This window comes from Pyrgilauda ruficollis, unplaced genomic scaffold (genome assembly GCF_017590135.1).
Source record: "Pyrgilauda ruficollis isolate IOZ18807 unplaced genomic scaffold, ASM1759013v1 scaffold66, whole genome shotgun sequence".
In the NCBI taxonomy this organism is placed as follows: domain Eukaryota; kingdom Metazoa; phylum Chordata; class Aves; order Passeriformes; family Passeridae; genus Pyrgilauda; species Pyrgilauda ruficollis.
In genome coordinates this window covers 545,116-571,211 of record NW_024528377.1, presented here as the reverse complement: position 1 = coordinate 571,211, position 26,096 = coordinate 545,116, and the positions used below count along the sequence as shown (strand labels likewise).

The following is a 26,096-nucleotide window of genomic DNA, read 5'->3' as shown; positions in this document are numbered from 1 at the left end:
TTCCTGCCGGAGGGGTATTTCTCTTTTGCTTGTGTGATTTATGTGTTATTTAACACTGGTTGACTCTTCTTCTCTGTAGCTTTCTGCTCAGTGGGGACCCTGAGTTCCTGTCTTTTTCCCATTCCCTAACTATTGTGCAGTTCATAGGTAATTGATATCCTTGAGGTTTCTGACAACTGTTAAATCTGGTTGAAAAGCATCAACTGAGTCTAATGTTATGACAGGCGTGGGGTAGGCAGTTTAATGGCAAAAGTCTTGTTATCTTGACAAATTGAGCTACAAGAGCTACAAACCCCATGAGAGGGTGTGTTTTGAGCACAAATTTGATGGAAAACAAGAGCTCTATCAATGAACAGCAAAATAAAAAGCATACCTAACAAAGCACTTGATTCCAGTCTGTGCAAAGATGTTTAAATTATTGATGCAAAGGTGTCTGCTGGTCCAGCCTTGCTGTGCGTAAAATGTAGCTGCAAAATGAAAGCTGTGCCCGGACTGCCCAAGAGCACACTGATGCTTTAGGAATCAATTTTAAAAAGGGCTTTGATCTTTTCCTAATATCTTTGAACTGAAAAAAATTAATACCTTGTCTCTAAACCCATCTTCCCATTCATCTCCAAAAAGAGTAAAATACACTAAGGTCAATCACTTTTTTTGACTTCCCAGTGTCTCGAATTAGTTGTTCCAGTCCCATCTCATCACCTGTCCCTTCCCAGTCTACAAATCAGAGAGTTGATCCCACTCCCTGTTTGATCTGGAACCCAGAGTCCAGGGTTTCCATTTTTAAGTCAAGGTTGTGGAGTTGAATGTTAGGCAAGTGGCTTGCAGAACAGTCAGGGAGAGCAGTTTCACCAAACCTAGCCCTAGGAGCAGTTTACCTACTTTCCTTGTGGGGGTTTGCAGCAGTGGGCAGGGAGAGGATTTATTCTGTGCATCTGTGCCTTGAGCTAAATCCAGAATTTCTCCTGGGAAAATGGCAGTTAATGGGATTGTAACATGCCTTCATAAGGGTCATCAGCCCAAGAAGGAGAAGAAGTAAATATAAAACAAAACCTGTCACCATGTGATTGTACTTTGAAAGAGGAAAGGCAGAACCATGCATTGGTAAGGGTGGCCTGAGCATTGGGGGTGGTTGGGCAGGTGCTGCCCAGCCAACCATTGCCTCAGAACATGAGGTCTTGGCTGACAGATACAGGTGTGATTTGAAGGCATCAAAACCTCTGGAAAGCACTGTGGTGCTTTGCATTAGCTCTTGTTCTTCTCAGAGGGGCTCTGGGGCAAGGCTGCTGGTTGAGGGCTTACTGGCACTGCCACTCTGGGAGAGGAGAGTGTAGTCACATGGAGACTTTTCTCATAAAGTTGTCCCAGCAATATTTTATTTCTGCTTTTCTTTAGTCTTGAAAATGTGGCTACACTTCAGCATTGTTGAACGATTGTCTTATCTCTGTTTTATAAAACCCCTAGGAAAAAAAGATCTTAGAGAACAGAGGTTTATTTAATAATCTTTGTCACTGCTTCATTCCCCACCATTGGTTCCTGCTTTTGCTGTTGTCTGCAGAAGGCAGGGACAGTGCCTGAACTGGTGACTGCACACAGCTAGGCTTTCAGATGAAATTTGACATTGACAAATGTCAGCCTTAGAGCCCTGGGATGTGTTATTGACAGTGAGAGCAAAGGGCCTCATGGGAATAACAGAGTTTTTGTATGTTCTTTTAGGAGCTATCTTTTGCAGTCAACTCTGTTTATTTCTAGTATTCTACCCCAGTGGAATTTCATTTAAATTTTGGAGTATTTACGTTAGGTCTTGGAGGGAAGGGCCACCACCACAAGCTATGTGTACCTGCACTGGCCAATTGGAGACTAGGCTTGCTCAAATCAAGTACCCTCCTCTGGTGGTAGAGGGCTCCTTCAGCCCTCATGGAAAGTGTTCATCTGATATCCTCTTGCGAGAAAGCTCTTGAGTGTCACAGGGTGCTGCAGATTTGTCAAAGAAAGAAAGAGGTGGGGATGAAGAGCTATATGTGATTGGGTGGATGAGGCTCCTGATGCATCCTTTCCCTTTGGCACACCCAGCCCCCTGGGTGTTTCCCCGAGCATTGTAATTCCTGGCACTGTACAACCTACCTTTAGAAAAGGCTTGTTTCAATACAGAGTCCTGCTGGCCTTCTGATCCCTGGCCTTTCTGGTGCTTACAGCAGCCTTGGGGCTCTGCCTCTTCCCATCTGTGCAGTGTGTGTGCTGGCCTTGTCTTCTCACCTGTGTTTTCATCTCCCTTGCAGGTCTGGATGGATGCAGGCACTCAAATCTTCTTTTCGTATGCAATTTGTCTGGGATGCCTGACAGCTCTGGGCAGCTATAACAAATACCATAACAACTGCTACAGGTAACTGCTGCCTCGAGCCTTCCCCTCCCTGAACATGAAGGATCTGCTGGAGGCTGCTGGCCTTTGGAAGTGTCATGATTTTTGTTTCTACTCAAGGCATAGGAAAACTCTTCCCAGGTGTTTTCTCCCCAAATCCAGTTCTCTGTGCTTTATACCCAAGGGAATTGCCTGTCTGTCCCCTCTTCCACACTCTGCAAAGTTAGATCTTCCTCACTAGCTTTGTGACCCCAGCCACACTACAGTCTCCATTATTACATGGGTGCACAAGCAGCTACAGGGAAAGCAGAACTGTGAAATCTAGTGGCTCTCAATTGGAGTCCTTTCGCCTTGTGATTTATCCTTCTGTGGTTCATTTGGACCTGGTGACTGGCACAGCTATCAGTGCTCTGGGTTCCTGTGAGCTATCTCATATGGGTGCATATGAGCCTCCAGATGTGACTTCTGTTTATTGCGTGCTGGACTGCAGGAGCAGAAATGGACCAGGTTGCCAGATAGAATCAGGCTGCTGAGTTGAAGTGGTCCAGTGAAAATAAACTAATTTTGCTGTAGGTGTATCATCCCCAGGGTTAAAAGGCTTGTGTGAAAAGAGGCCACCTCTCTTCCCACACTTTCTCTGCTGATTGGGTTGCCCCTGGCACTGACTTCTGCCCCCGTCTTTTAAATTCAAAATTGTGGTCGTTGCCATCAAAGGTCCAGGGACACCACTGGCTACATGATCCTTGCTTGGCTTCTTTTTTCACTTTAGGAGTTCATTTCTGTTACAGGGTAGGATACTTGTTTCTTTTCATGTCCCTTCTCCCACATTCAGTTTTGAGAGAAAAAGCTGTAGGAAAAGTAGAGATAATGGATCTGTTTCTGGCCTTCGACATGTCCTTGGACATTAGCCCTTTGCATCCCCAGTCTAATATGTAACATGGAGATGATGACAGAGCCTGGTCAGCAAAAGGGTTGTAAAGACCTTCTGTAACTGCAGCTGGGAGGTGCTGTAGAAAGGGGAGAAACCTCTGTCTGCACACGGTGCTGTGCTTGTATTTATCCTGTATGCTGTTTGGCTCTTCTAGGAACACTGGTCTTAGTTTTGGTGTCAAAACTTCGACTAGCCTTTCCCAGGCATGGACCCAGTTTTAATGATTTAGTCCTGTGCTCTACAGGCTTAGTTTGGATAAGAAGACAGAACCAGGATTTAGCAGGAGAGAGGGACATCAGCATGGTGCCCCACTTTGTTATACCAGGCCAGGTACTTTGTTATTTCCAGGTCACCTATTCCAGGTGAAACCACTGTTCATATGGTAGTGGTCCAAGATGGCATCAAACAGTATTGACCATTTCTTGTTTCCTGTCACAGCAAGGGAATTCTTCAGGTCTTCCTGGCTCCCTTTCAGGTGTAAACTTGCAGAGATCTCTTTGATCTGGCTATCCCCTCAGTTTACTCTCTACCATGACATCCCTTCCCACCTTCCAGATAATGGGAGAACACCTTTCAGCCCATGCCTTTCCAAGGAGGGTTTGACCTGTCATGGATACCTCCAGGGGAAAGAGGGAGAAACACCAGGAAGGACCAGGAACTATTTGAAACATGTGAGAATTTGTATCACATTTGAGTGAAGAGCAGGCACTTTATAGCAACTGGAGAAATGAGGTTCGGGCTTGGGCTTCCCATTGTGTAGCTGGGATTGGGGGAGTGTGGCCTTCCTTTCCAGCTGGGAGATTAATTGAGCCTTAGAAACCAAATGCAAAGGCAGAGCAATGGTGCTGGGTGCTGTGCAGTGCTTGACAGTGCAAGGAGCTGTGCTTTGGAAGGAGTGATTTGAATTTGTATGATGCAGGGGCTCTGACCTAGTTAACATGCAAGCAGGAGCATGAAGCCCCAGAAATGCTATACAACTGAAGATGGATACAGAAAAATCACACTGGATTTGCAGAGTAACATTTAATAAAGTCAGAGCAGGCCATGAAATGCCAGAAGGGGTGCATTCAGTTTGGTTCAGAATATCTCAGAATGATGCTGCAAATGTTATTGTTGTCCCCAGGGTTGCAGTCACAAGAGGACTAGGGAGACTCAAGCGTAAAAAAGAATTGGATAGATAAGAGATGTTCAGTTTAAAGTGTTGATGGATGAGAGTGAGATGAAACAGAGACAAAAGGGAATAGATCAGAGAAAATAAATTGGATGGCTGTGATTATCTTTTTTCTCATAATGCAAAGACCAGGAGATAACTAGTAGTGCTGAGAACCCAGAAGATTGTAACTGGTCTAAGAAATCTATTAAGGGAAAAAAAGTGTTCCCTTCTCAGACAAAAACAAACTGTTACATGCTGCTACAGGAGGGACCAGGGGAGAGAGAGGGGAAAAAAACCAGAAAAAAGCCCTGGCATTTAGATGTGTGGGAAGACTATCTCACAAGCAAGGAGGTTAGGTGAGCAATGAATCTTTATGCTGTCCTTGGACGAGGCTTCCCTTGGGGGAGTCCTGCTGTGTTGTCCATTATGGGGCATCTTTCTGCAGCTGCTGGTGCTGAGTCAAGCTGCAGATGGGTTGGGAGAGACACAGTGGCTGGGGCAGAAAAGCAGGTGCTGTCTTGGGGGGCTGCCATGAGTTGTGGGTCATAGCTGGCTGATGCTTTGCTCCCTTCTCCCAGGGACTGTGTGGCCCTGTGCTTCCTCAACAGTGGCACCAGCTTTGTGGCTGGCTTTGCCATCTTCTCCATCCTGGGCTTCATGGCAGAGGAGCAGGGTGTGCCCATCGCCAACGTGGCTGAGTCAGGTGAGTGAAGACCCTGGTGGGATGGGGCTGTGGGGGTGCTGCTACTTGAGTCCCCAGCCACCAGGGGATGCCTGCAGCTGCAGATTCCCATCTCTTGCTCTCTGCCTCCAAAAAGCAGGGAGAAATGAGTGCACACTCATGAAGTACTGAGATACAGTGGGTTTGAGCCTAATAAAAGCTGCCTCTAAGGGTGAGGGCTAGGGTTAGGCAGCTGGTATCTCTTGTGGGGAGGGTGCTGAGGTGACTGCATGGCATATCCCCAGGCTTGTGCTGTGCTCCCTGGGCTCAGCGGCTTCCCCTGGCTCCCAGCCCTTGCAACAGTGAAGCAGCCAGAGGTTGCTATGTCCCCTTACCTCCCTTCCTGCTTCTCCTTCGGTGCTCCAGGAGCCTGAGTTTTATGCACAGCACGGATATTACCGGAGTGAGAGGCTGCATGGCCACAAGCTGTGCCTTGGCTGGGTAGCTGCCTCGGGCAGGTCTGAACCAGCTGTGCTGTGCTGCTGCCACTGCTGTGCCATTGCTCTGAAAGCCCTTCTCCCTGCAGGGCCTGGCCTAGCATTCATCGCCTACCCTCGGGCTGTGGTCATGCTGCCCTTCTCCCCACTCTGGGCGTGCTTCTTCTTCCTGATGGTTGTCTTGCTGGGACTGGACAGCCAGGTAAAGCTGCAGGAGCAGAGTGACTCCCTACCAGACAAAAGCCACTGTCTCTTCAGGACAGGCTCCAGCTTGGCTGAGGGGGAGGCAGTGGGGCTGGGAAGCTGGTCAGGATGGGCTGACAGAGGTGGGATCTCTGCTTTTTGCAGTTTGTCTGCGTGGAGAGTCTTGTGACAGCTCTTGTGGACATGTACCCCACCATCTTCCGCAAGAAGAACCGCCGGGAAACCCTCATCCTGGTGGTCTCCATCCTCTCATATCTGGTTGGCTTGGTGATGCTCACAGAGGTATTTTGGGCTCAGACCACCTGCATGGTACTTGACAGGACAGAGTGGGACCTGGTGGGTGGTGAGATCTTACACTCAGCTTGCTGCTGAGTCCCATCCTGCTGCCCTGTGCCTGCAGGACGCTGCCCTGCCCTTCTCATGCCGTTCGTGTTTTCCCTTGCAGCCCTTACTCCTTGTGCCAGTCACAGGCCTGATACTTCTCCTGCCAAGACTGATAGCTGGAGCTCTGGACAGCCTATGTTTTGGTTGTAAATTTATCTTGACACAGACAAAACCTTTACAGCTGTAGCCTGTTGCATGGGAAGGGGAGTGCCCTTGTCCTTATCTTTCTTCCTGAATGGAGCTACAGCAGAACTTACTATAAGGAAACTTGTCAGGCCTCAGGGCACCTCTTATCTATTATACTGATATCCGCTGTGTTACCCTTGTGATTGCCTGGGAGCTAAACTGTTCTTATTTAAAACTTTGAACTCTGCCTAGCAATATGCATGTGTGGATTGATGCTGCCAGAATGCTCTTGGCACTTTGTTTTCATTTGGGTATAACTTTTGGAAAAGCTGTCTCTGATGTTGTACATGCAACATTGTGCCTGGATTTACCCACAGGCTTGTTTTGTAGGCAGCCCTGCAGACCTGGACAGTGAAACAACCAGGCTGCATGCAGTTATTTCCTTCTGCAAATTGAGACTTTAAAGTCAATCAGATGGATTGCATATCTTAAAGGGGGGTTTCCATCCTCACTTCCAGCTACAAGAGTTGCCTAGGTTTTGTCTTCTCATAAAACATCCCCACAATCTCTGGCAGTCAGTTGCCATCTGCTGTGCTGCCCTGCATTGAAATGAAGGGTTGCAGAGACTCCTGAGAGCAGCAGGGTGGCTGCATGTCTCTGTCGGGCCTTGGGCACAAGGGATGTGCCTTTTCTGTAGGTAAAACTCTCCCAGTGAGGGAGATGCCTCCAGCTCTGGGGGAGATACTGAGTTTGTTTTCTGATCCGGCTTTAGCTCTTTGCCTTGTTTCTTCTCCCCTCTCTTTCACCTTGCTGCCCACTTGGGCCTTCCCAGGGTGGGATGTATGTCTTCCAGCTCTTTGATTACTATGCTGCCAGTGGCATGTGTCTGCTCTTTGTGGCCATCTTTGAGACTCTCTGCATCGCCTGGGTCTATGGTGAGTATGAACTGGGGGGGGAGGGGGGGGGTGGTCCACAGCTCTGGCCTCTCACAGTCTTGTCTGGTTCACTCTCAAAATTTTGGTCAGTAGCTTAACTTGGCAATTGCTTTGTAATGCAAGGCAGAATCTAAACCTTTGCTTTGGTGCCCCTGGACTCAACTGGCAGGGACTTCCTCACTGTGTGAGGGCATCCTGGGGGATCTGCTTGGCAGATATCCCTTGCATGTTCCTATGCACTCCTGCTTTAGAGATGCTCCTTCCTTGGGAAAATGGAGCTGTCTGAAAAATCTTTTCTGAACCTGTGGTCAGAGGGCTTGAGACTCAAACGTTTTGAAAGCCCTCTCTCACAGTCTTGACAGTCACCAGATATGGGTAAAACCTGGGCTGAGGTCCTAGCCTTGGAGATGCTGAGGGGCTGGCCCTGCTGACCTACTGAACTGTTCTGGGAGGATAGAAAGTTAGTCCAGGACAAAGACCGAAGCTGGCCACACTCCTGAGGAGCTCCCTGACCTGACTGCTGGCTGCACTTCACAGTGGTGAAGCAGGACCCTGGACGTGCAGACCCTGCTGCCCTCCTTCCCTGGTGGCAGTGAGGGATCCCATGCTTGCTGTCTTCTGCAGGTGCTGAGCGTTTCTATGGTAACATTGAAGATATGATCGGCTACCGGCCGTGGCCCATCATCAAATACTGCTGGCTTTTCATCACCCCTGCTGTTTGCATGGTGAGGACACAGGAGGAAGAGCTGTGGGGAGGAAGGTGGGCAGAGCTGTGTGCCTCTGAGATACAGACACCTCCATATATACACAGGGATGTGCATATATATAGGGGGTTATGTGGCCTGGACTATGTGGGCCATTTTTTATTTGTGCTTGTAGCTTTGGAGGCCAGATGTGGGGCTCAACAACAGGGAGAGGCTCAGCTGTGACAGAGCTGTTTGCTGGTGGGACAAGATCCTTGATGTCACGACCAGTGTTGCCCATGGGGGCTGTCCCAGCAAACCCCGTTTAAGGGATGTCTCCTCTGTTGCTGCCCTGAGGTGCTCCTTTTTACCATGAGTCTCTCTGCAGATGTGTACTTGCCAGAAAGATCTCTCTTTGCTCATGGTGTTGATTTTCTTTCTCTTTCTTTTATTGGTCTCTTTCACTTTGCCAGGCAACCTTCCTATTTTCTTTGGTCAAGTACACCCCGTTGACTTACAACAAGAAATATGTGTACCCATGGTGGGGAGACACGCTGGGATGGCTGCTGGCCCTCTCCTCCATGGTCTGCATCCCTCTCTGGATCGTCTACAAACTCTCCACCATCAAAGGCTCACTCAGAGAGGTGAGGTTGGTGCTCTGGCATCAGGGCATGGGCTGTGCTTCTGTGTTGAACTCCAGCCCTGCAGTGGAATAATTTGTGTGTTGCAGGTTGATTAGGAAGGAGCCCAGAATAAATCAATTAAATGAGTTAATTGCTATAACAGACCTGTTTTTTTTAAGTTCTGCCATGCTGGAGGGCTGCTCCAAGCTGGCTGCTGCCTCTTGGTACCCTTTTTTCATTTCTTCTGTCTCTTTGCAAGTACCAGCAGGAAAAAGGTCATTATATGGAGAGGATAATGATCTCCATGCTGCCCCTAATTGAGGCTTGAGGACTTGCTCTGAGAAAGCTCCAGATCTCCTGAGCATTATGTTCAGCTGAGTTCACCAGTCTGTGCTGAGGCCATAGAGTTGGAATGGAGGGAATCACTGGGAATTTGGAGTTCCCATCAGTCTTAGTGCTCTGGGTCTGTCCTGCTTCCAGAGCGATGCATTGCTGGTTGCCCTGTAATACACTGGAGAGGCAGGGAGCTAAAAAACCAGGCATTGTTCCAGATGAGCATCCTATCCCTGCCACAGCTCTTGATTTCAGGGTGAGTTTTCACAAACAGTCCTGAACCCCCGGGATCCTTCTCATTTCCTGCCTCCTGCAAGTGTTCAAGAATGGGTTGTGACAGCAATGGGCCCCTGACCCCTGTGTCCAGCACACACAGGGAGGAGTGGGAACAGCTGCAGGGGCAAGGCAAGGCTGCACAGCATGGTGTGGTATGAGAGTAACCCCTTATGAACTTGTCCCAGTTAAAGCCAGAACCTTTGTGCACAGGCTCTGTGCTGGTGGAGGGCATGACCTGGAGGTGCTTGGTCACCAACCTTCCTTCACCCTGTTTTCTAGCCCTGGCCTGGAGCAGATGGAGGACAGAGCTTTCCCCAATTATCCCTGTGTTAGATACCTCGTGTGCTCAGTGCTTGCCTTGGGACAAGTGTTTGGAAGATGAGTTTATCCCCTCGGTTTCTGAAGTACTGACTGTCCTTGTTTTGGACATCTCTGGCATTTAGCGAGCAGATCTGCAGCTGGGCCTGGCTGGCTGAATGAAACCCATGATGGGTAGGGGAGGGCCCAGGTCACTTTTGTCCTTGCAGCTGTGTTTAGTGCCTGTCTTTGCCTTCCAGAGGTTCCGCCAACTCACCTGCCCACTTGAGGACTTGCCTTCCAGGCCAGGCACAGAGCAGCCCCTTCCCTCTACCAGAGCTGGCCTCCTGGTGCTGACAGAGCTCGAATCTCATTGCTAGGACAAATGTCGCTCTCCCTCCCTCCCTCCCCCCTGGATGGTTTCTATACAGCCTTTGCCACCCGTTGGATAACGCAAGGATTCTTCACTCACCAAGAAAAGAGGGATTTCTGGGCTGAGGTCCCTTCTCTGGAAGATTTGAAGGGCTGATGAAGAGGCTGCCATGGAGATGGTCTGTGTGGAGTTAGCAATGCACCTTAATTCTCTCCCTGGAGAGAGCTCTGAAGGGGCACATCAAGCACCAGTGTTCCTGAGCATCCCCAGACTTCTGGTGGGCAGAAAGGAAGGACTGACCCTGGAGTAGTGTCAGAGTAGAGCTGTGGCTCCAGTGTGGACTTTGGGAGCTTCTCCATTCATTCCATTAAATCTATGTTTTTCCTGACTAGATCTGCTCTGTCTCTATTTTGTCCCACTGGCATTGCTTGCCAACGCATGTTAGGTGAGATGTGTGTCAGCCGAGCTGTGCTGGGCACCCAGGTCTGCATCTCTGTTGCACTGGCACAGTGATATGGGAAGGTGGCCAGAGGAGAGGAAGCTTGGTTATAGGGTAGGAAGGAAAACAGGGAGCAGGGGTTCAGAGGCTCCTCTGAGTGGTAGGGCTGGGTTACCCTGGTGAAGAGTTCCATGCCACCTTCTGCTGGAGCCACTGCCAGATCTCAGAAGTGTCATTTGTCTGATGAGTCATCAAATGTTCCTGGGGTCTGAGAGCAGCATGTGGATCTGTATTTTGTTCTTGCAAGTGAGGGATCATAAGAAGCTCTCCCTCGCCTCTGCAGATCTGTGTGTTTTTCAGTGTTGACTACCTTCCAGGTGCTCTGGAGCTAGTAATTTTGGTTTTCCTGTGAATGGAAGAAGGGCTGAGTGGTGGAAACAGAATCTGCATGTTATGTCAACAAACAGGGCCCCTAGTTTCCAGGCTGTTTGGGTAAAAGAAATAAAACTCAAAGAGCTTGTGTTTTAAGTGCTGTAGCCCCAGCATCCGAGGAGGGCAGCCAGAGGACACGTAACCCTGGGAAGCTGGATGGCTCCCAGGAAACCCTGAGGAAGCTGGAGCCTGGACAGAGCTGAGCCAGCAGCCGGAGGCGCTCAGCTTCTTGAAGCACACAAGGACACTGGTGGGCCCCACGCTACGGCCAAGGCTTCTGCTGCCGCGGGCAGAGGAAGACGCGAATTAAAACAAATTAAAGGGAATTAGCGCAATCCGCGCCATTAGCCACAAGGTGGCCCCAGGCCCTCAGCCTTGGCGCGGGACGGGGCCCCGCGGGCGGGCGGCACCCGGCTGAGGGACACTGGGCCCCGGGTCACGGTGACCCCGCCATCCTCCTCGCCCTCCCTTCCCGGTTCCCTGTGGGGCTTTTCTCTGAGGACATCTGCCTCCCACAGGGAGCGGTGATCTCAGAATGGCGCTCCCAGCTGTGGCAGGAACGCGTTTACTCCTCTAGGCAATGGCAGGTTCCCGAGTTTGGTTTTCCCGAGACTTAGTTTCCCTTAGTTTAGTGTTCTTGGAGCCTGGAAACCTGAGATGGGACACAGGTATATCTGGAAAGGAGTCACGGACTTGGCTGATGGAGGCTGTGGAAGTCCGATGAGCAGCAGGTGCTGAGGGGTTTTTTTGCTGGGAGGCTCTGAGGCGGTGCAGATTTAACCTGGGAGGGAGCACCCCTGAGCGGGGCCCTCCGGGCCTTCACTGGCTCTCCCAACGTGGCTGTGGAAACCTCATCTCATTGCCAGCCTGCCTTCCCTTTTCCCAGCCTGTCTTCCACACGGAGTGTGGGGTGGATGGGTTGCTTTCACTAGGGGTTGCCCCCTTTGGTAGGTCTGCACCTCCCACATCAAAATCTCAAGTTTCTGCATGCCTCCCTCCCTGCCTCTGGAGAACACCGGGAAGCTGGGAGCTCAACTGGTTGCCACTATTTTCATGGACAACCTCAAAGCCTCAGAGCTTCAGATTCCCCTGCTACCACTGTACTTCATGGTGTGTGAGATAAGGGAAGTGAAGAGCTGAGAAATCCAGGGAAAGCCCCTTTGGAAGAGACCCACAACGTAAGGGAAGATGGAGCACGCCAGCTGCCCTGCTGCTTGGAAACGGAACTGGCTGGTAAAAATTACTTCTAGAAATAAGAGGACTGAGTTCAATACAGAAGTTCTAGCAACAGATATTTTTATTCATGTAATGTTAACCATAAACAGAATTATACTTTAATTTGCCAGTAGTATCTATAAGAGGTTTGTCCCACTGGGAAGATATTTCAACGATAATAGAAAACGGTAATTTTTTGCAGCTATCTCTAAAATCTGGCTGATGTAAAAGTCTGCTTGGCTGCATGTAGGCCAAGTGTGAGTTTGCTGAAAGGCTTGTGACTTGCTTTGTTTCAAAATAGACTGGCGTCCAGTGAATTGGGCATGTGGTTTATTGATCTGGTTATATATGACCCAGGAAATCTCCCAAGCCTGTGCTCTCACATGACCCAATTACTGTAAAGCTGTGGATGAGCTAGGTAGGTCAGATAAACAAGAGAACCAAAGGTTTTGCTGAATACTCTTAAATAAGTGTCTTATTTCTGACACGACTTTAAGCAAAGTATTAGACTTGATGACACCTGGCTTGAAATAGGAATCAAGTATATTCTATCTTGCTCATTGAAAAGGTTGATGGACTTAATTTGAAATTTCCAGACATGACATTTTTTTCACAGCACTTTTAAGACCCCATGCTTAAAAGGTATTTTTTGTAAAATTTGGAATATGTCAATTTCAGCATACAGTGTTTATGATTTGGAATATGGTGAAAGGGATTTTCATTTCCTCCAGGATCAGCCTTGCAGTCTGTGGAATTTGCACCATACTTTTGCCAGCTGGGGAGGTGCTGATCTCCCTTTAGACAAGAAGTGTGTGTTCATTGGGTATTTCCCACCTTCAGAATCCAAAACCTACCTAATAGCCTGAGAATTCAATCCATTGCTTACTCGATAATGGGCATGACATTAAAGAGCCTTTTTTTTCATGGATTGTTTTGTGCTGGTGGTGATCATGGTTTTTCAGTTTTGTTTGGTTGGTTTTGATTTGGGTTTTTTTGTTTGTTTGTGGGGGTTTTTTTTTGGGTGTTTTTTTTTTGGTTTGTTTTTTTTTTTTTCAAATGAGAAATTAACCTAAAAATAAAGAAGCCCCCGAGGTTCTACCCCAGGTCATTGGTGCTTAGAAAGGATGTCCATCCATCTGTCCATGAAAACCAGGTTCTGCTTTTCCCTTTTTATGTCTGTGGTGCCTGGGGAAAAAACTCAGCTTTCTTTGTCCGTGGATGGAGGTGCTCACATAGGCCAGGGAAGAGACTTCAGATCTCAGGGACAGACCTATGGGTGAGGATGCACCTACTGTCATGGAGAGCATCCCAAATCCTGGGATGTTTGAACACATGCTTGAGAGGTCTTTTCCTTTTGCCTTTAGGGCAGTTTTCCATGGCTATTGCAGAGTGATGCATTGTGAGTTGTGTTGCACATTTTGGTGACAAGAAAAGTGGATGTGTTGGATGCCATGGTGCATAAATGGAGAGAATTGAGTAAGATGAACATGTTAACTTGTGGGATACATAATCCTGTGAAGCAGAGATTCCCAAGTAATCTGTTAAGTGGGTCCTACGGGCAGGTGTAAATGAGCATACCCCAAAGAGCAGGGCGTTTGGCTAAGCCCTTGTGTGCTAATGTGGTTAGCAGCCTGCAGGAGGGGATCTGCATGGTGCAGATAAGGGAAACAGGCATGGGGGAGCACAAAGGCACACTGGAGAAGCTGTTCCTTCCAAGAAATTGCCAGTGGTTTTGTTACCCCTGTCTCCATCTGACCTGCCCGGAGTTACAACACCTTGGGCAGCAGCAACAGGTGCCTCTCTGTGTCTCCATCTGACCTTGTCCCTTGTGTCCTTGTGCCCTGTGCATTGGAGGTGTTTGCTGTCACATGTCCCACAACAGCAGGCTCAGCTGCCCTGAGGGAGCAGGGAGGGAGAGCAGGAGCAAACAGGCACATACCCATGTGCCCTCTGCTTGCCTTTGTTCTGTGATCCTCTTGGTGTCTGACCAAGAGCAGCATTGCTGGGCAGCTCAGGCTGTTAGGCAACAGATCCCCAGCACTGCCAGTCCTCCCTCCTGACCACTTTTTTGCTGACTGTGGGCTCCTAAGCTGTTTGCCCTTGCCTCATCCTCTCCCATACCAGGGATGCTGTGAAACAGGGGATGTCTCACCCTGCCTGTACTTTCACAGATAAAGACTCCTGGCAGCCTCTTCCTCTGTAGGAGCCTGACACAGGAGTGGTGCTGTGGCTGCTGGAGCCCATCAGGGTTCTGTGGAGCCTCATTAGCTCTTCTTGCTTTGGTTATGTTCACTTGTGATTAGTTACAGTGAAACTGTTGTCAGAAGTCACAGGCTTACTCAAGCAGAAATTAGCCATAAACATGAAAAATAAATTGTACCAATGCCTAGGGGAAAATCCCCTGGAAACATAGTGTTCAGTCAGCAAGGCGTGTTCTCAGATGAAGAAGAGCAGCACTGTGCCCATGGGGCAATGAGCATTTCTCCTATTTTGTTAGCAAAGGTTTTAAAAGATGGAATTAGCCTGGACAAAGGAGGGCAGTGGTGATTTCTCCTGCAGGTGACTCAGTGATGGGGGCAGCCAGGGCTGCAGGCCCCACTGTGTCCAACAACTGTCCCAGCAACTGCCTCTGCAGCCTCTAATGTTTGTAAAGCACAGTTTGGATTCACCCATAGGGTGTCATGCTGACAGACCTCTCCCAAAATCTGGGCTCGGGGGAGATTTGACTCATTTTGGCTTGAAGCCTTGTGTCTTACGGGCTCAGGGGCCCAGGACTCACTGCTGCCAAGGAACATGGCCCTGGCGTGGGCTGAGGCTGGCAGCCTGCTCCTCTGGGTTGGCTCTTTAGCAGGCATGTCAGAGCCGGCTGAAAGGGAGGAAAGGGTGGGGACACCCAGATGCTGGGAAGAGCCAGCTGTTCTGAGAAAAGAAATGGTAAAAGGAGGGGCAAGAGGGCATTGCCAGCTGGCAGGTGATGAGCAGTGTGGGGAGGAGGACACCTTTGAGGAGGTGCAGGACAGATCTGAGGTTGGGGTCAGCCATCCTTCAGGGCAAAGACTGAGTCCTGGTCTCCAGCTGCCCTGAGCCTGGCAGGTTGAGGGAGTCTGGTTCTTTCAAAGAGTTTTCCTCCTCTGCTCATGAGGGGGGATGGAAACCTATGCAGCTGGCAACTGCAGAGGGAGTGAGCAGCTCTGTGTGGATGGACAGCAGTGCTTTCCCAGTTCTCCTGTGCACCCTTGGGTGCAGTGATGGGGCTTGCGCAGGATGCACCGTGGGAGAGCTGTGGAGATGTGAGAGCTGCTGGTGTGTGAGCTGCTCACAACAGGGGGACCCAGGGCTGGGAGGGGTTCATGCTGCCTAGGGAGGGGGGTGCTTTGGACATTTCCAGGATTTATTGCAAGCATTGCTTCTCTTTTGAGGATGAGTGTTTAAGAGCAACCTCACCCACACTTACAGAGGAGGAGCCCACATCGTGGGGTGACGTGCGGTCAGATTGTTACATCCTTTAGCAGTCCTGTCCTACCTCACAGCTGTTCAGCCCAGAGTGCTTGCTCAGGGCTGACTCTGCCAGCGAGGATGGCAGCTGGTGGTCAGGGAGTGCATCACCCCTTTCCTTGCTCTCTCCTGGGATGGGACTGAGCACAGTTTGTACACCCCCACCCCCCCAGCTGAGCTGCTCAGAACGTGACTTTTGTTTTTCAGTGTGGGTCATCACACCAGTGAAATTGCTCACATGGAAGCTGGTGTGGTGAGATATATGTGCCCCTGCCCATAGCAGGGTTTAAAAACCCTGTGAATTATTGCCTGGTGGGAAACTCTGAAGTGTGAGTGTAACTTCTGGTACCTCCAGGCTGGCAAACAGAAATAGCCTTTTTTTCCTCTCCTAGAGAATGATTTTCACACATTGCTGGATAAAGTTTTCATTTAGGTTGACTTTCTTCTTGTTTTACCTTAATGTCACAGGTCATTTCCCATCTACAGCTTTGCAAAACCCCTGCGATGTTCCCATGAAACACTTCAGTATAGATAAATCAAGTTTTTAGGTCAGCTCTGCTTACCTAGGCTTATCTTAATCCCCTTTTCATATCTGGATAACCTCTATTGCACCTTTTCCTCAGTTGTGCTGGGTCATGCCAGTCCTCTGTGACAGGACAGGACAGGCAGTGGCACTGTCCTCCATGAGCAGGGTCAGAGGCAATGCAGAGCCAGCACATGCTCCTTCACCTTGCAGTCTTTCAGGACTTTGGAGACAGCCCCTAAAAGGCAGAAGATGGAGCCTGTCATGTCTCATATTGATGCCAGATCTCACAAGGGAAGAATCAGTCTGTATTTCTTCGGGTATGGGACCAATCCCTTCAACCAGCCTGTGGGGTAGGTGAAAGCCAAGAGCTTTGAAAATGGCATGCTTGGAAAGTTTAATCCCAGAAAAAGCCCCAAGTAAATGGAGATGTTTTGCCTTACTGCCTCCAGAACTGGCCTCAGTGGCTTATCCTGAGGATCCCACTCAGTCCAGGTTGGTTCCCCTTACGCATCTCTCCAGCATCATTTGTCCCCAGGGTAATCCAGCATGCTCTAATGGGATCTGATTCACCGGCTTCTAGCACTCATGGAGGATTTTCTGGAGACAGCATTATAAACGACCTCAATAGAGTGTACAGGCATGTAAACACACTTCTTTCCCACACTGTGGCATTGAGGACTTGTGTCAGCTCCTGTCAGCTTCCCACTGAGGGGCTGAGAAATGCTCCTCTGGTGAGTCCGGATGTAGCCGAGAGTGTGTTGGATATGTCCCACGTTCCCTCCCGCATTCCGCTCTGGTGTCACCACATGGTAGCATGAAAAGATCAATAGGAATTTGGCAGGCACATAAGCAGACAAAGCAAAACACAAAAGAGTGATAGCATGAAACACCATTAAAAAAAGAGAAAAACTGAGCTGAAGTATCTTGGGAAAAATGGTGTAACTGGAATGCCTGCTGCTGGTGTTGGTCATGAGAAGCTCTGGAAAAGCACATCAAAGCTGAGATGGATACAAAGAAAGCTGCCAGGGCAAAACCACAGAGGGATTGCTCACTTCTAGTGAGCACCCAGACACTATAAAGAATCCAACAGTGCCTCTCCTTGCTGACAGAGCTCTGTCCCATGAGCTGTGTTTGTATTCTCAGCATATGGCACAGGCATGGAGGGCTCTGCATGATCCCAGAGCAAATGTTCCTTCTTCACCCACGCTCTGCCTTTTGCTCCACCTGCCTGATAGTGTTGGTGAGACTTGATCTTGGCCACAGACAGTTTAATGTAATGCTCTGTGGAGATTCATTCTGCTTGTTTATAGGATGACATTGAGGGATGCCCCTATCCCACTAAAGTGGTGGAGCCCTAGAACAGTGGAAATATGTGTCAGCCAGCCTGGGCCATGCTGTGGGGACTGCCAAGGGACAGTTCCTGCCCTGCAGAGGTCAAGAGGACATGGCGTTACTCTCTGCTGCAGTTGGTATTTACAAACTCTGGGCCTTTACCCTGCCTGTCTGTGGCTGCTTTCTCATCTTGCTTTCTTGTCAGGGCCACAGTTCAAGGTTTGGAGAGGTGCATGTTGTAAGGGAACAGGGGAGAAAGTTCGTCTGCCCTGATGCACCTCCCTTCCCTGCGTCCCACCACCCACGCATGAGCTGGGTGATAATTTGGTGGGGGGAGCTGGTGGAAGGGGTGGGACAGGAGGAGGAGAGAGGGTAGTCTCTGCCTTAACTCTTGCTGTATCTGTTTGGCAGTCAGTGGATTCCCTGCCTGGACTCCAGTGGGACGGGAAAGGATAGGACGGGAGGGGCTTGCCTGGGAGAGACCTGCGCTGGGTTCAGGTGAGTTGGGTGTTTGCTTGTTGAGCAGATCTGGCTGGATGTTTGTGTCACCCTGGGAGTGCCGGTGACTCCGGTCCTCCCGCAGCCAGCTGCTGCACGCCAGCTGCTTGCTGTGCTCTGGAGAGTGGGCCAGCAAGTCTGCAAGGACAAAATCTTCCCAAGGTTAAATAAAGCAAGACTGAGATGGACAATAAGGAGCAATTAATCAATTTGGATCAACCTAGGGAAGAGGTTTTTCTTTCAATGGTTCCTTTGGAAAAAGAAAGGACAGGCTGAGATGCTGTACAGGGGGTACCAGGAAGCTGAGAGCAAAGAGATGCCTGAAGGATGGGTAATTGATACTGAAGGTTGTGGCAGCAGAGAAAAAGGGAGAGAGTGACAGGTAAGTACTCAGACAGCAGAAATATTGAGAAGAGAGACAATAGTGAGCCAGACAGGGACAGGGATGAAGGGCAGAGCTGACTGGTTGACAATAGGTACAGGAGCCAAGGCACTAGTAGAGTAGGCTGTAGGCATTTCAGCTGCTGCCAGCATGAGTCCTCTCCTCCTGTGCTGCCCTGCAGAGGTGCTGACCCCAGTGCATTGACTTGGGAGCTGCAGTTTTAAAAGATGAGCCTGGGGGTGCACTTCTAGTTCTTCTTGCCCCGAAGTTTTCTTCAAATTTGTTTCTGTAGGGCTGAGGCAGGGAGACAACAGTTTCTGCATGTGCTAAACTTTTGGGATATGTGGGCATATTTGTGAACAAATGCAGGCAGAACACATGAGAGTTTCATAACACCTGATCTGTGTCTTCTGAAATCAACAGTGCTTTTAAAGTAATCACTACTAATCAGGGCTTTCATCTCATGCCAGTGGAAATACCATTGCCCTAGTTTTTCCTCTTTGACAGCTGGTGATACAAGAGGCTGAACCTTGGACCTGACCTTTGCAGCTCTGCAACAGCCCAACTTTTCTGGATTCATGATTGCAGATGTGGTCCTTGCAGAGGACAGGCTAAAGAGCCTGTGCCGTATCTCTGCCTGACTGTGGTCCTGGGCAGGCTAGAGGAAATTTTGGGTGCCCCAGGCTGGAGAGCAGGTACCAGGCCCCTTGGAGGGTGCAGGTGGGGTGCAGTCCCGCCACATTACAATGTGGCATTAGGGCAGGAACTGCTGGAAAACACTTAAGGCACTGCTGGAGTCGTGGTCTCTGTGCACCTCTGCCTGTGCTGATTTCACCTTATATGACTCGTTCTGAGCACCAGCTGGAGCTGGCTGAGCCTGCCCAGGGTCTGACACGGGGCGCAGGGGTGAACAGGGAGCACAGTGTGGGGACAGTCATGGCAGGGAGCCCTGTGGCCCTCTCTGCTGCTCTGTGCTGGCCACACACGTGTCTGTGCTGAGGGACCAGGCTCTGCCACACACGCTCCCCTCATCCTCCCTGCTGGGAAGCATAAGGCAATGTGTTATGCCTTAACCTTGCTCAGCTTTTGGAAGAGTCTTGCTTGAGTGCTCTTTGCCTGTGCTCCCTGTTTCTCATCACTGAGAGCAAGTGTCCTCAGGCTGTGCTTTTGGGAGGTGAGGCAGGGTGTGCCTACCTGGAGGAGTTTAGATACAACTGCCTAGAGCAGTGTGATGCCAAATTCCCTGTGCTGCTCTCCCACCTTTGAACCACTGGCTGCAGTGCTGGCTCCTCTGCTCTCCTGCTCTATCAACTTTGCTTCCCACTCTTCCCTCAGCCCTCGCCCCCAGCCACAGGGATGGATGGCAGCAGCTGGCCAAGCAGGGCTGGGGGCTGGCAGCATCCATCTCTTCATCTGACCTGCCCAGGGCTGCTGGCTGGCATCTTGCTCCATGAAATTGCTGCCCCAGAGAGGTGGCTGCCTTGTAGGCATCCTGCAGACTCTATCTTGTCCCTGTGGAGCACCTCTGGGCTGCACCACAGGTCGCTGCCCCATTGTGCAGGGACCTGTTTGCAGAGTGAGTGCTGGAGCAGTGTGATTTTCACCCTGTGTGCCATTCACCTGCTTCACCAGCCAGTGACAGGAGCCATACTGGCCACATGCTTTGGCTGCACACAAGGATCTCTGAGCCAGCCAGATGCAGCCCCAGGACTTCGGCCTGACAGCTCCAGCCATCGGGTAAGTGGCTCTGGGGGCTCCACTGGGGCCTGGCTGGATCTGTGGCTGTACCAGACCTATTGCTGGTGCTCTGTAAGAAGAATGGATCCTGCTGTGGCTGGCCCTCCTGCTGTGTTGCATTAGATATAGCCAGATTATGGGCTGAGTGGAGGTCTTGAGATTATCTGGTTTGGTGCGTAGGCTGGTTTCTAGTCCTATTTAGGCAGCATTTATGGACTTCATCTGTTAGTCTTGGGTTTTTTTTCTAGGCTAGAGAAAGAAACCACCTCTGTGTCTCTGTAGCCTCGAGCAGGGATGGTGATCCATGGACACCAACAGAGACTTATCTGGCTCAGGGAACAAGAGCCTACATTGCTTTTAGCAAGAGATTTGCCACTGATCCTTAGAAAAGTCCAGCCAATGTTGGAGGCTTCGGAGGGTCTCCTGTCCAGCAGCAGAAGACAGAGCAGGACCCATTTGTCACACTCCTGCACTGGGGGTGTGTGCTCTGAAGGGTGATGCTCTATAATCCTTGCATTTTGTATTGCAGATGTCCATGCCATAATGAACTCATTCATAAGGAACTCACTGAGTTCCTTATCTCACTCTTTCTGGTGTCAGTAAGTAGCAAACTCACTGACTGCACAAGTATTGCTCTTATTTCACACTGGAGAAAACATAGGTAGGATCTGATCCTTGTAACAGTCTCCTGTGCCTCATGAACGTTGCTGAACAGATGCTTTGAGAATACCCTGCAGCCCACAGAACCTGGAAGTTAATTAGAAAGTGTAAAGAAGCCAACTAACTTTCAATTGCTTGAAATGAAAGGCATTTTAATTTCAACTGCTGTCCTGGAGTTGATCAGTCTTTCTACATCTTTCCTTGCCTTTCTATGCGATGCAGCTGGAGCGAGCCATTCTCCAGCAGCATTCCCGTTTGGAAGCAGCTGTCTCTGCTCGTGTAGCTGCTCTTAGATTGGCTGGAAGGCACTTGCTTCCACTGCTAATATTTTCTTGTCCATCTTGCAGAGATGACCGATTCCAGTAGCAGCCCCCATGCACTGATTTAACGGGGTTGCTCCCTTAAGCTGTACTTCGGCACTGCTGTTCCTTGCTGAACCCTGATTTTCTGTCTCTGCTCTCACAGCCGCCCCCGCCCCCTGCCATCAAAATGCAGCGCAGGATTTCAGCTGCTGACTAACTGCTGGCTCTGGTTGCGCAACTGGAGAATTTTATGTGTCCTCCTGCTCCTCCTTTTGTAACACAGCCCAGTCGTCTTGCTTCCTGATTCCTCCCTCCACATCTTAAATTGCAGTTTATGTGCTTGGTTGCTGCTTGTTTCAAAATGAAACCAAGAAATATAAATGCTGTCTGCGTTGTCACCTGTGATTCTGCAGTTCAGGCAGTGTCCAAGGGAGCTTTAACACTGTGCTTCCTCTCATAAACGTTATCAGCTGCTTTTTAGAGACATTTCTGTCTGCTGTTCCCTCTGTTTCACTATTCCCTCTGGAGATTGTCCTCATCTCATTTGCCTTATGATAAAACAGCAAAATAGGTCAAACGGAGGATGTTAACTTCCCAGCAGTAGGAACTCCTGTCTGACAGCAGTTGGGAACAGGCAGTAAGTTTGCAGAAAGAAAAGCTTCAGGAGAATTGCTGTTGGCTTCTTCCTCTGGTGCCAAAACTCCAGGTGGCTTCTCTCTCATCTTGTTTTACTCTTGTTCCTCACCTGAGGAACTTTGAAAAAGTTCCCTCCCTTTTTTACCCTGAGAGAGGCTGAGGATAGCACCATATTTTGCTTCAAATGGTGCTATCCTTTCTTTCTCCTCTTTTTCTTATCACTGCTTCTCCCCTTCGGTGGCATCTTGTTTTCAACAAAGCCAAAAAATACTGTTCTCCTGCATATCTGCATTGTGTGTTCAGCATGTCATAGGCAACTGCTGAGTGACCACAATGCTTCAGAGATGTTTGGTTTTCCTTGCCTTTGGTGCCCATACTTGAAGGATCCCATGGTGGTAGGTGTGGGACAAACACAGTCCCACACCTACAAAATTTGTGACCAAGGGGAGACTGTGTTGCCTCATTCAGATGTTCAAGGATGGGACTTGTTGCTCTGGGTCTATGGCTGCCTGCATGCTGCCTTCTCTCTTTCCAAGGAAAAGAGAGAAGGCAGGAATCCTGCAGGAATCCAGGTGTATTCTTGTTTTCCCAGCAATAAATCTTTTGGGGAAAAAATTGTGGCTATCTCCATGCACCAAGCCCAGTACCAAATACTGTACCATTTCCTATGGAGCTGCATAGAGGGAGCTCACTGCTCTCTGTGGGAAGATGGCACACTACAGGTCACTTCTCTGAAGGGCAAAAAAACCATCTTCTCCAAGTGCTGAGGGCTGAAAATACAGCAGAGCACCTCTAGAAGAGATAGGTGGGGTCAGAAGGAGCTGAGGAGGGAAGGTGGTGGAGGTTGAGAGGGTTCAGGGGCAGGGTAGATTGTGGATTGCAAGATGACATTTTAGCAGTTGTGAAAACTTTGTGGCAGAGGAAGAAAAGAGTCTGGGAATGAAGTAGTCATAGGATTTTTCTCCAAACTTTGGTGAAGGAACAGCAAAAAAAGTGCAGGCAAGCAGTGAGGGGCACAGTCTTTACTCCAAACTCATGTATTAAGGAGGGGGCAACCAAAGGAAGAGGAAAATATTTGCCTGTTGGGGAGGATGTAACCCAGTAGGTGGCTGTGACTGCTGTGGGAGAACCAAATTGTTCCTAGCTGGAAATAAGAAGTTATTTGAGTCCCCATCTGGCCTAAGAACATATAGAGCAGGGGCACAGTAGGATTAAATGTTTAGGAAAAGAACCAGGAGGTGTATGAATAGGCTTTGTCATAGAAACAGTAGGCGAAGCAGAGAGGGAAGTAGTGGGGATGTGTAATGTGCATGGCTTTGTCCAGGAAAGGAGAAGTTGTATTTCATGCCATGAAGGCCCAGAACTTTGGGAACCAGTTTAATCCACCATCTGTTTCCACTTGAAAAAGTTTGATTTCATAGCCAGGGTGCTTTCCCCCTTCTTAAAATAGGAAAATGAAGGCAGAAGTGCTGTGTCTCCCCTGATGCTCTGTGTTTCTCCCAGCTGTGTTCCTCATTGCAGCATCCCAAATTCCATCCTTCATGTTGGCCTATTCAGGAGTCAGAGGACAGATAAAAAGTCCTGGTCCAGGTGTCCTGAGCTGGAGGCTGGTGACAGGGTTGGGGCTGTGGGCTGGCATCATACATTCCCTTCCCAGGGCTAGGTGAAAGGTGATTCTCTGATTGTGACCTTCCTCTGCACCCGTGTGTGAAACAGCTCTAGCAAAAATGAAATAAACCCACAAGTATTAGTAGAAATAGGCTGGCTCTTGGATCCACCTAACATTAAAAGAATAAAACCAAAGACTTAGCTAGTCTTGTCCTGCCAGCTTCCTGGGACATCCTTAACAAATGCAGACTTAAACATCACTGTACTTGATAACGTGCCCTGGACTGCAGCAAATAGGAATGTGCCAAGGTCCGTGACAGATCAAACATGTTTCATTAAGTACGTGCTACTTTTTCTCTCACATTTGACAGTGCGTGGAGCTCTGCTCCTTTCAGATGAGGAGGCTGTGCTGCAGCATTGGAATCAACTGATTAGCCAGCTAGCAGGCCTTGCTGCAGGCAGGCAGAGGGGAGAAGGGCCTTGCCTGGGCTTCAGAAGCTGAGAAATGGCTGGCAGGAGTACCTGATGATTCCATCTCCCAATCCTACCCAGCAGAAGGGCTAAGTGAAGGGGGCAAATCTGGGACTGCTGAGCTGCTGGGGAGCTGCAGAGCTGCAGCTGCAAGCCAGCATTTAGGGTGTGTGCCTTGATTCCTGGGTTCCACCACCTTCTCTAAATGTGGGGTTAGAGGTTTGTAGCAGCCTGTTAGAGGGCTGATTCACCTTCCCACTCTTGTGTAGATCCACAGGTGTTGTAGCCCTTGGTGGTTTGGATCAGTGCAAGCCATGCCAGTAAATAGTTGCTTTCCAGCATATTGACCATAAAGGGCAAGGGCTGGAGATAAAACAGAGATTGCTTCCTCAGTGCCCTCATGCATCTGCATTTGACACAAAACTGGTTGTGCCCACTGCAGTACTACCGATATATAGGCTTTTACTGGCAACAGTTCTAAAAACCTCTCAAATTTAACAGGGACCAGGATCTTTCTGCCTTGTGTTTGAAAAGGAAGATATATTAGCCTGGAGGATGATCTTCACCAGCCCTTGACTGCTCTTCTTTATGGTTTATGTCCCCCTGATCTTGTTGCAGCCCCTCTTACACTGGTTGATGTCTCGCATGAGGCTTAGTCCTCCATGCAGCATCCATGGAAAACTGCTGCTGATAGCAAAGCAAATAGGATGAGCCCTTCAGGAAAGCAGATGGGGGAACAAAGCCTGTTGTTGCCTAGGGCATTTACAGAGCAATTGGTGTATTACACTGTGAGATCTGATTTGCTTTCATTACTTGAATAACAGGCAGGAAACATGCCTATGTCAAAGAACTACTTGTTCTGCTGTGAACATTCATTACAAGTTGTCTTTTCATACACAAGCATCTTTCTTTGCCCCAGGGCCTGATATATCCAGAGGGTTAGCTTTTAGGAAATTATTTCCTTTACAGAACTAAATGAGACACTGACAATGATGCTGTCTTGTGTGGATAAGTGTGAGTGTGGCCCACCAGCTCCTGCTCCCGCTTCCTCCTCATTGAAAACTACACCAAGTGCTATAGTGTTCTTTGGCTGCTGGGACAGTTAGATGTCAGGGTTTACACTTGCTCTTATTTCCAGTTAGGTCAGGTTCCCTGGTAGTCCCTATTCACCATGAGATGGCTCATACCTGCTGCTTGTCCAGAGGGACATGACTGGAGAGACACCGGGCAAAAGGAGGGCGGGAATAGTTTGGCATCATGGTCCTGGTGCAAAGGATCAATAAAAGATTTGGTGGTCCTATAAGGTAAATGACATCAGAGGTGATGAAGTCCTGCTCACCACTGAGCTGTTCACTGGGAGCGGTCCTTGGCCTGAGCTGCCTCCAGAGCCAAGGGAGAGAGCAAGTTTAAATAGTCCAGAGCAGATTCGGAGGCAGTGGAAATGTTGGGTGTTGTGGGTGATGCAGATTGCTGTCTCCGTTGCTCCCTGAAGATGGGGATGTTCCTTTAGGTAGCACAAAAGGAATGAGAGATGTGCTATTAAAAAACTTATTGAGCCACCAGCAAAATGAATTTGCAAGCTGCTACAAGGGAACAAAGCCCTGATTTCTTTGCAGTCCCAGCTGGTGGGAATGGAAGCAGAGATGCTGCTGTTTTGGAGAGATTTGTTTCCAGTGTATTTTCCTAATCTCAACAAGGGAATGTGTATCCTTTGGTAAAACAAATCACTTCTAGAAAGACCAACTTCTGCTCAGTAATACCACCAATAAGATGTATCTAAATTTACATACTCATACTGGAACCACATCTTATTGTGGTATCTGGTCCTCTCACTCCTCTTCCCACAAGTGTGTCCTGCAGTAACTCCCTACATCCCATGCTCTCCTCTTCTGTCCCTCAGAGCCATGACAAGAGCCCTATCCAGGGAAGGAGAACCCAATGGGGCCACCACATCTCCTGAAGAGATAAAAGTGGAGGAAATGGAAGACAGAGGCCAGTGGCGGAACAAAATGGAGTTTGTGCTGTCTGTGGCTGGAGAGATCATTGGCTTGGGTAACGTGTGGAGGTTCCCATACCTCTGCTACAAGAATGGTGGTGGTGAGTTCACAGCACACGTGAGTTGTTCTAGATCTGTAGGTATGATGAGAGACATGTACATGCCTGCACCCAATTCTTCTATGTACTCCCTAAGGTACTCCTTTATTCACTCCTTCAACAAGTTAGTTCCTGCCAAAACCAGGAGGAATAAAAACTCAGGGGTGAATCTAGCTCCCCAGTGGGTACTCTTCCTTAAAGCAGCATTCTCAAATCTGGACTCCTAAAAAATTGACCCCCAGTAACAACTTAAGGCTGTTGGGCATCTCAAGAAATTATTGGTCTTCAGAAAATACCAGGTGCTGTGAGTGGTTGGAAAACCAACATCAACCTCCTCCTACATATTCTCTTTTCCTACTCCTGGTGTCAAATCCATCTTTTTCAGGCCCTTGTTACAGAGGAGGAAAGGCTTAGATAGTGCTGGTATCCTAGCCAAG

General features: G+C 49.1%; 1 protein-coding gene across 1 annotated transcript in view; it reads left to right on the top strand.

The window, feature by feature from the left end:
- The window catches only part of LOC121362680 (sodium- and chloride-dependent betaine transporter-like), an 83,778-nt gene that overhangs the window by 30,734 nt on the left and 26,948 nt on the right, over window positions 1-26,096 (top strand). The window contains 10 exon segments of the mRNA XM_041484368.1: window positions 2,277-2,380; window positions 5,019-5,143; window positions 5,688-5,800; window positions 5,947-6,084; window positions 7,145-7,247; window positions 7,872-7,972; window positions 8,404-8,511; window positions 8,513-8,574; window positions 17,683-17,769; window positions 25,466-25,662. Of these exon segments, the coding sequence (XP_041340302.1) occupies window positions 2,277-2,380; window positions 5,019-5,143; window positions 5,688-5,800; window positions 5,947-6,084; window positions 7,145-7,247; window positions 7,872-7,972; window positions 8,404-8,511; window positions 8,513-8,574; window positions 17,683-17,769; window positions 25,466-25,662 (1,138 nt within the window).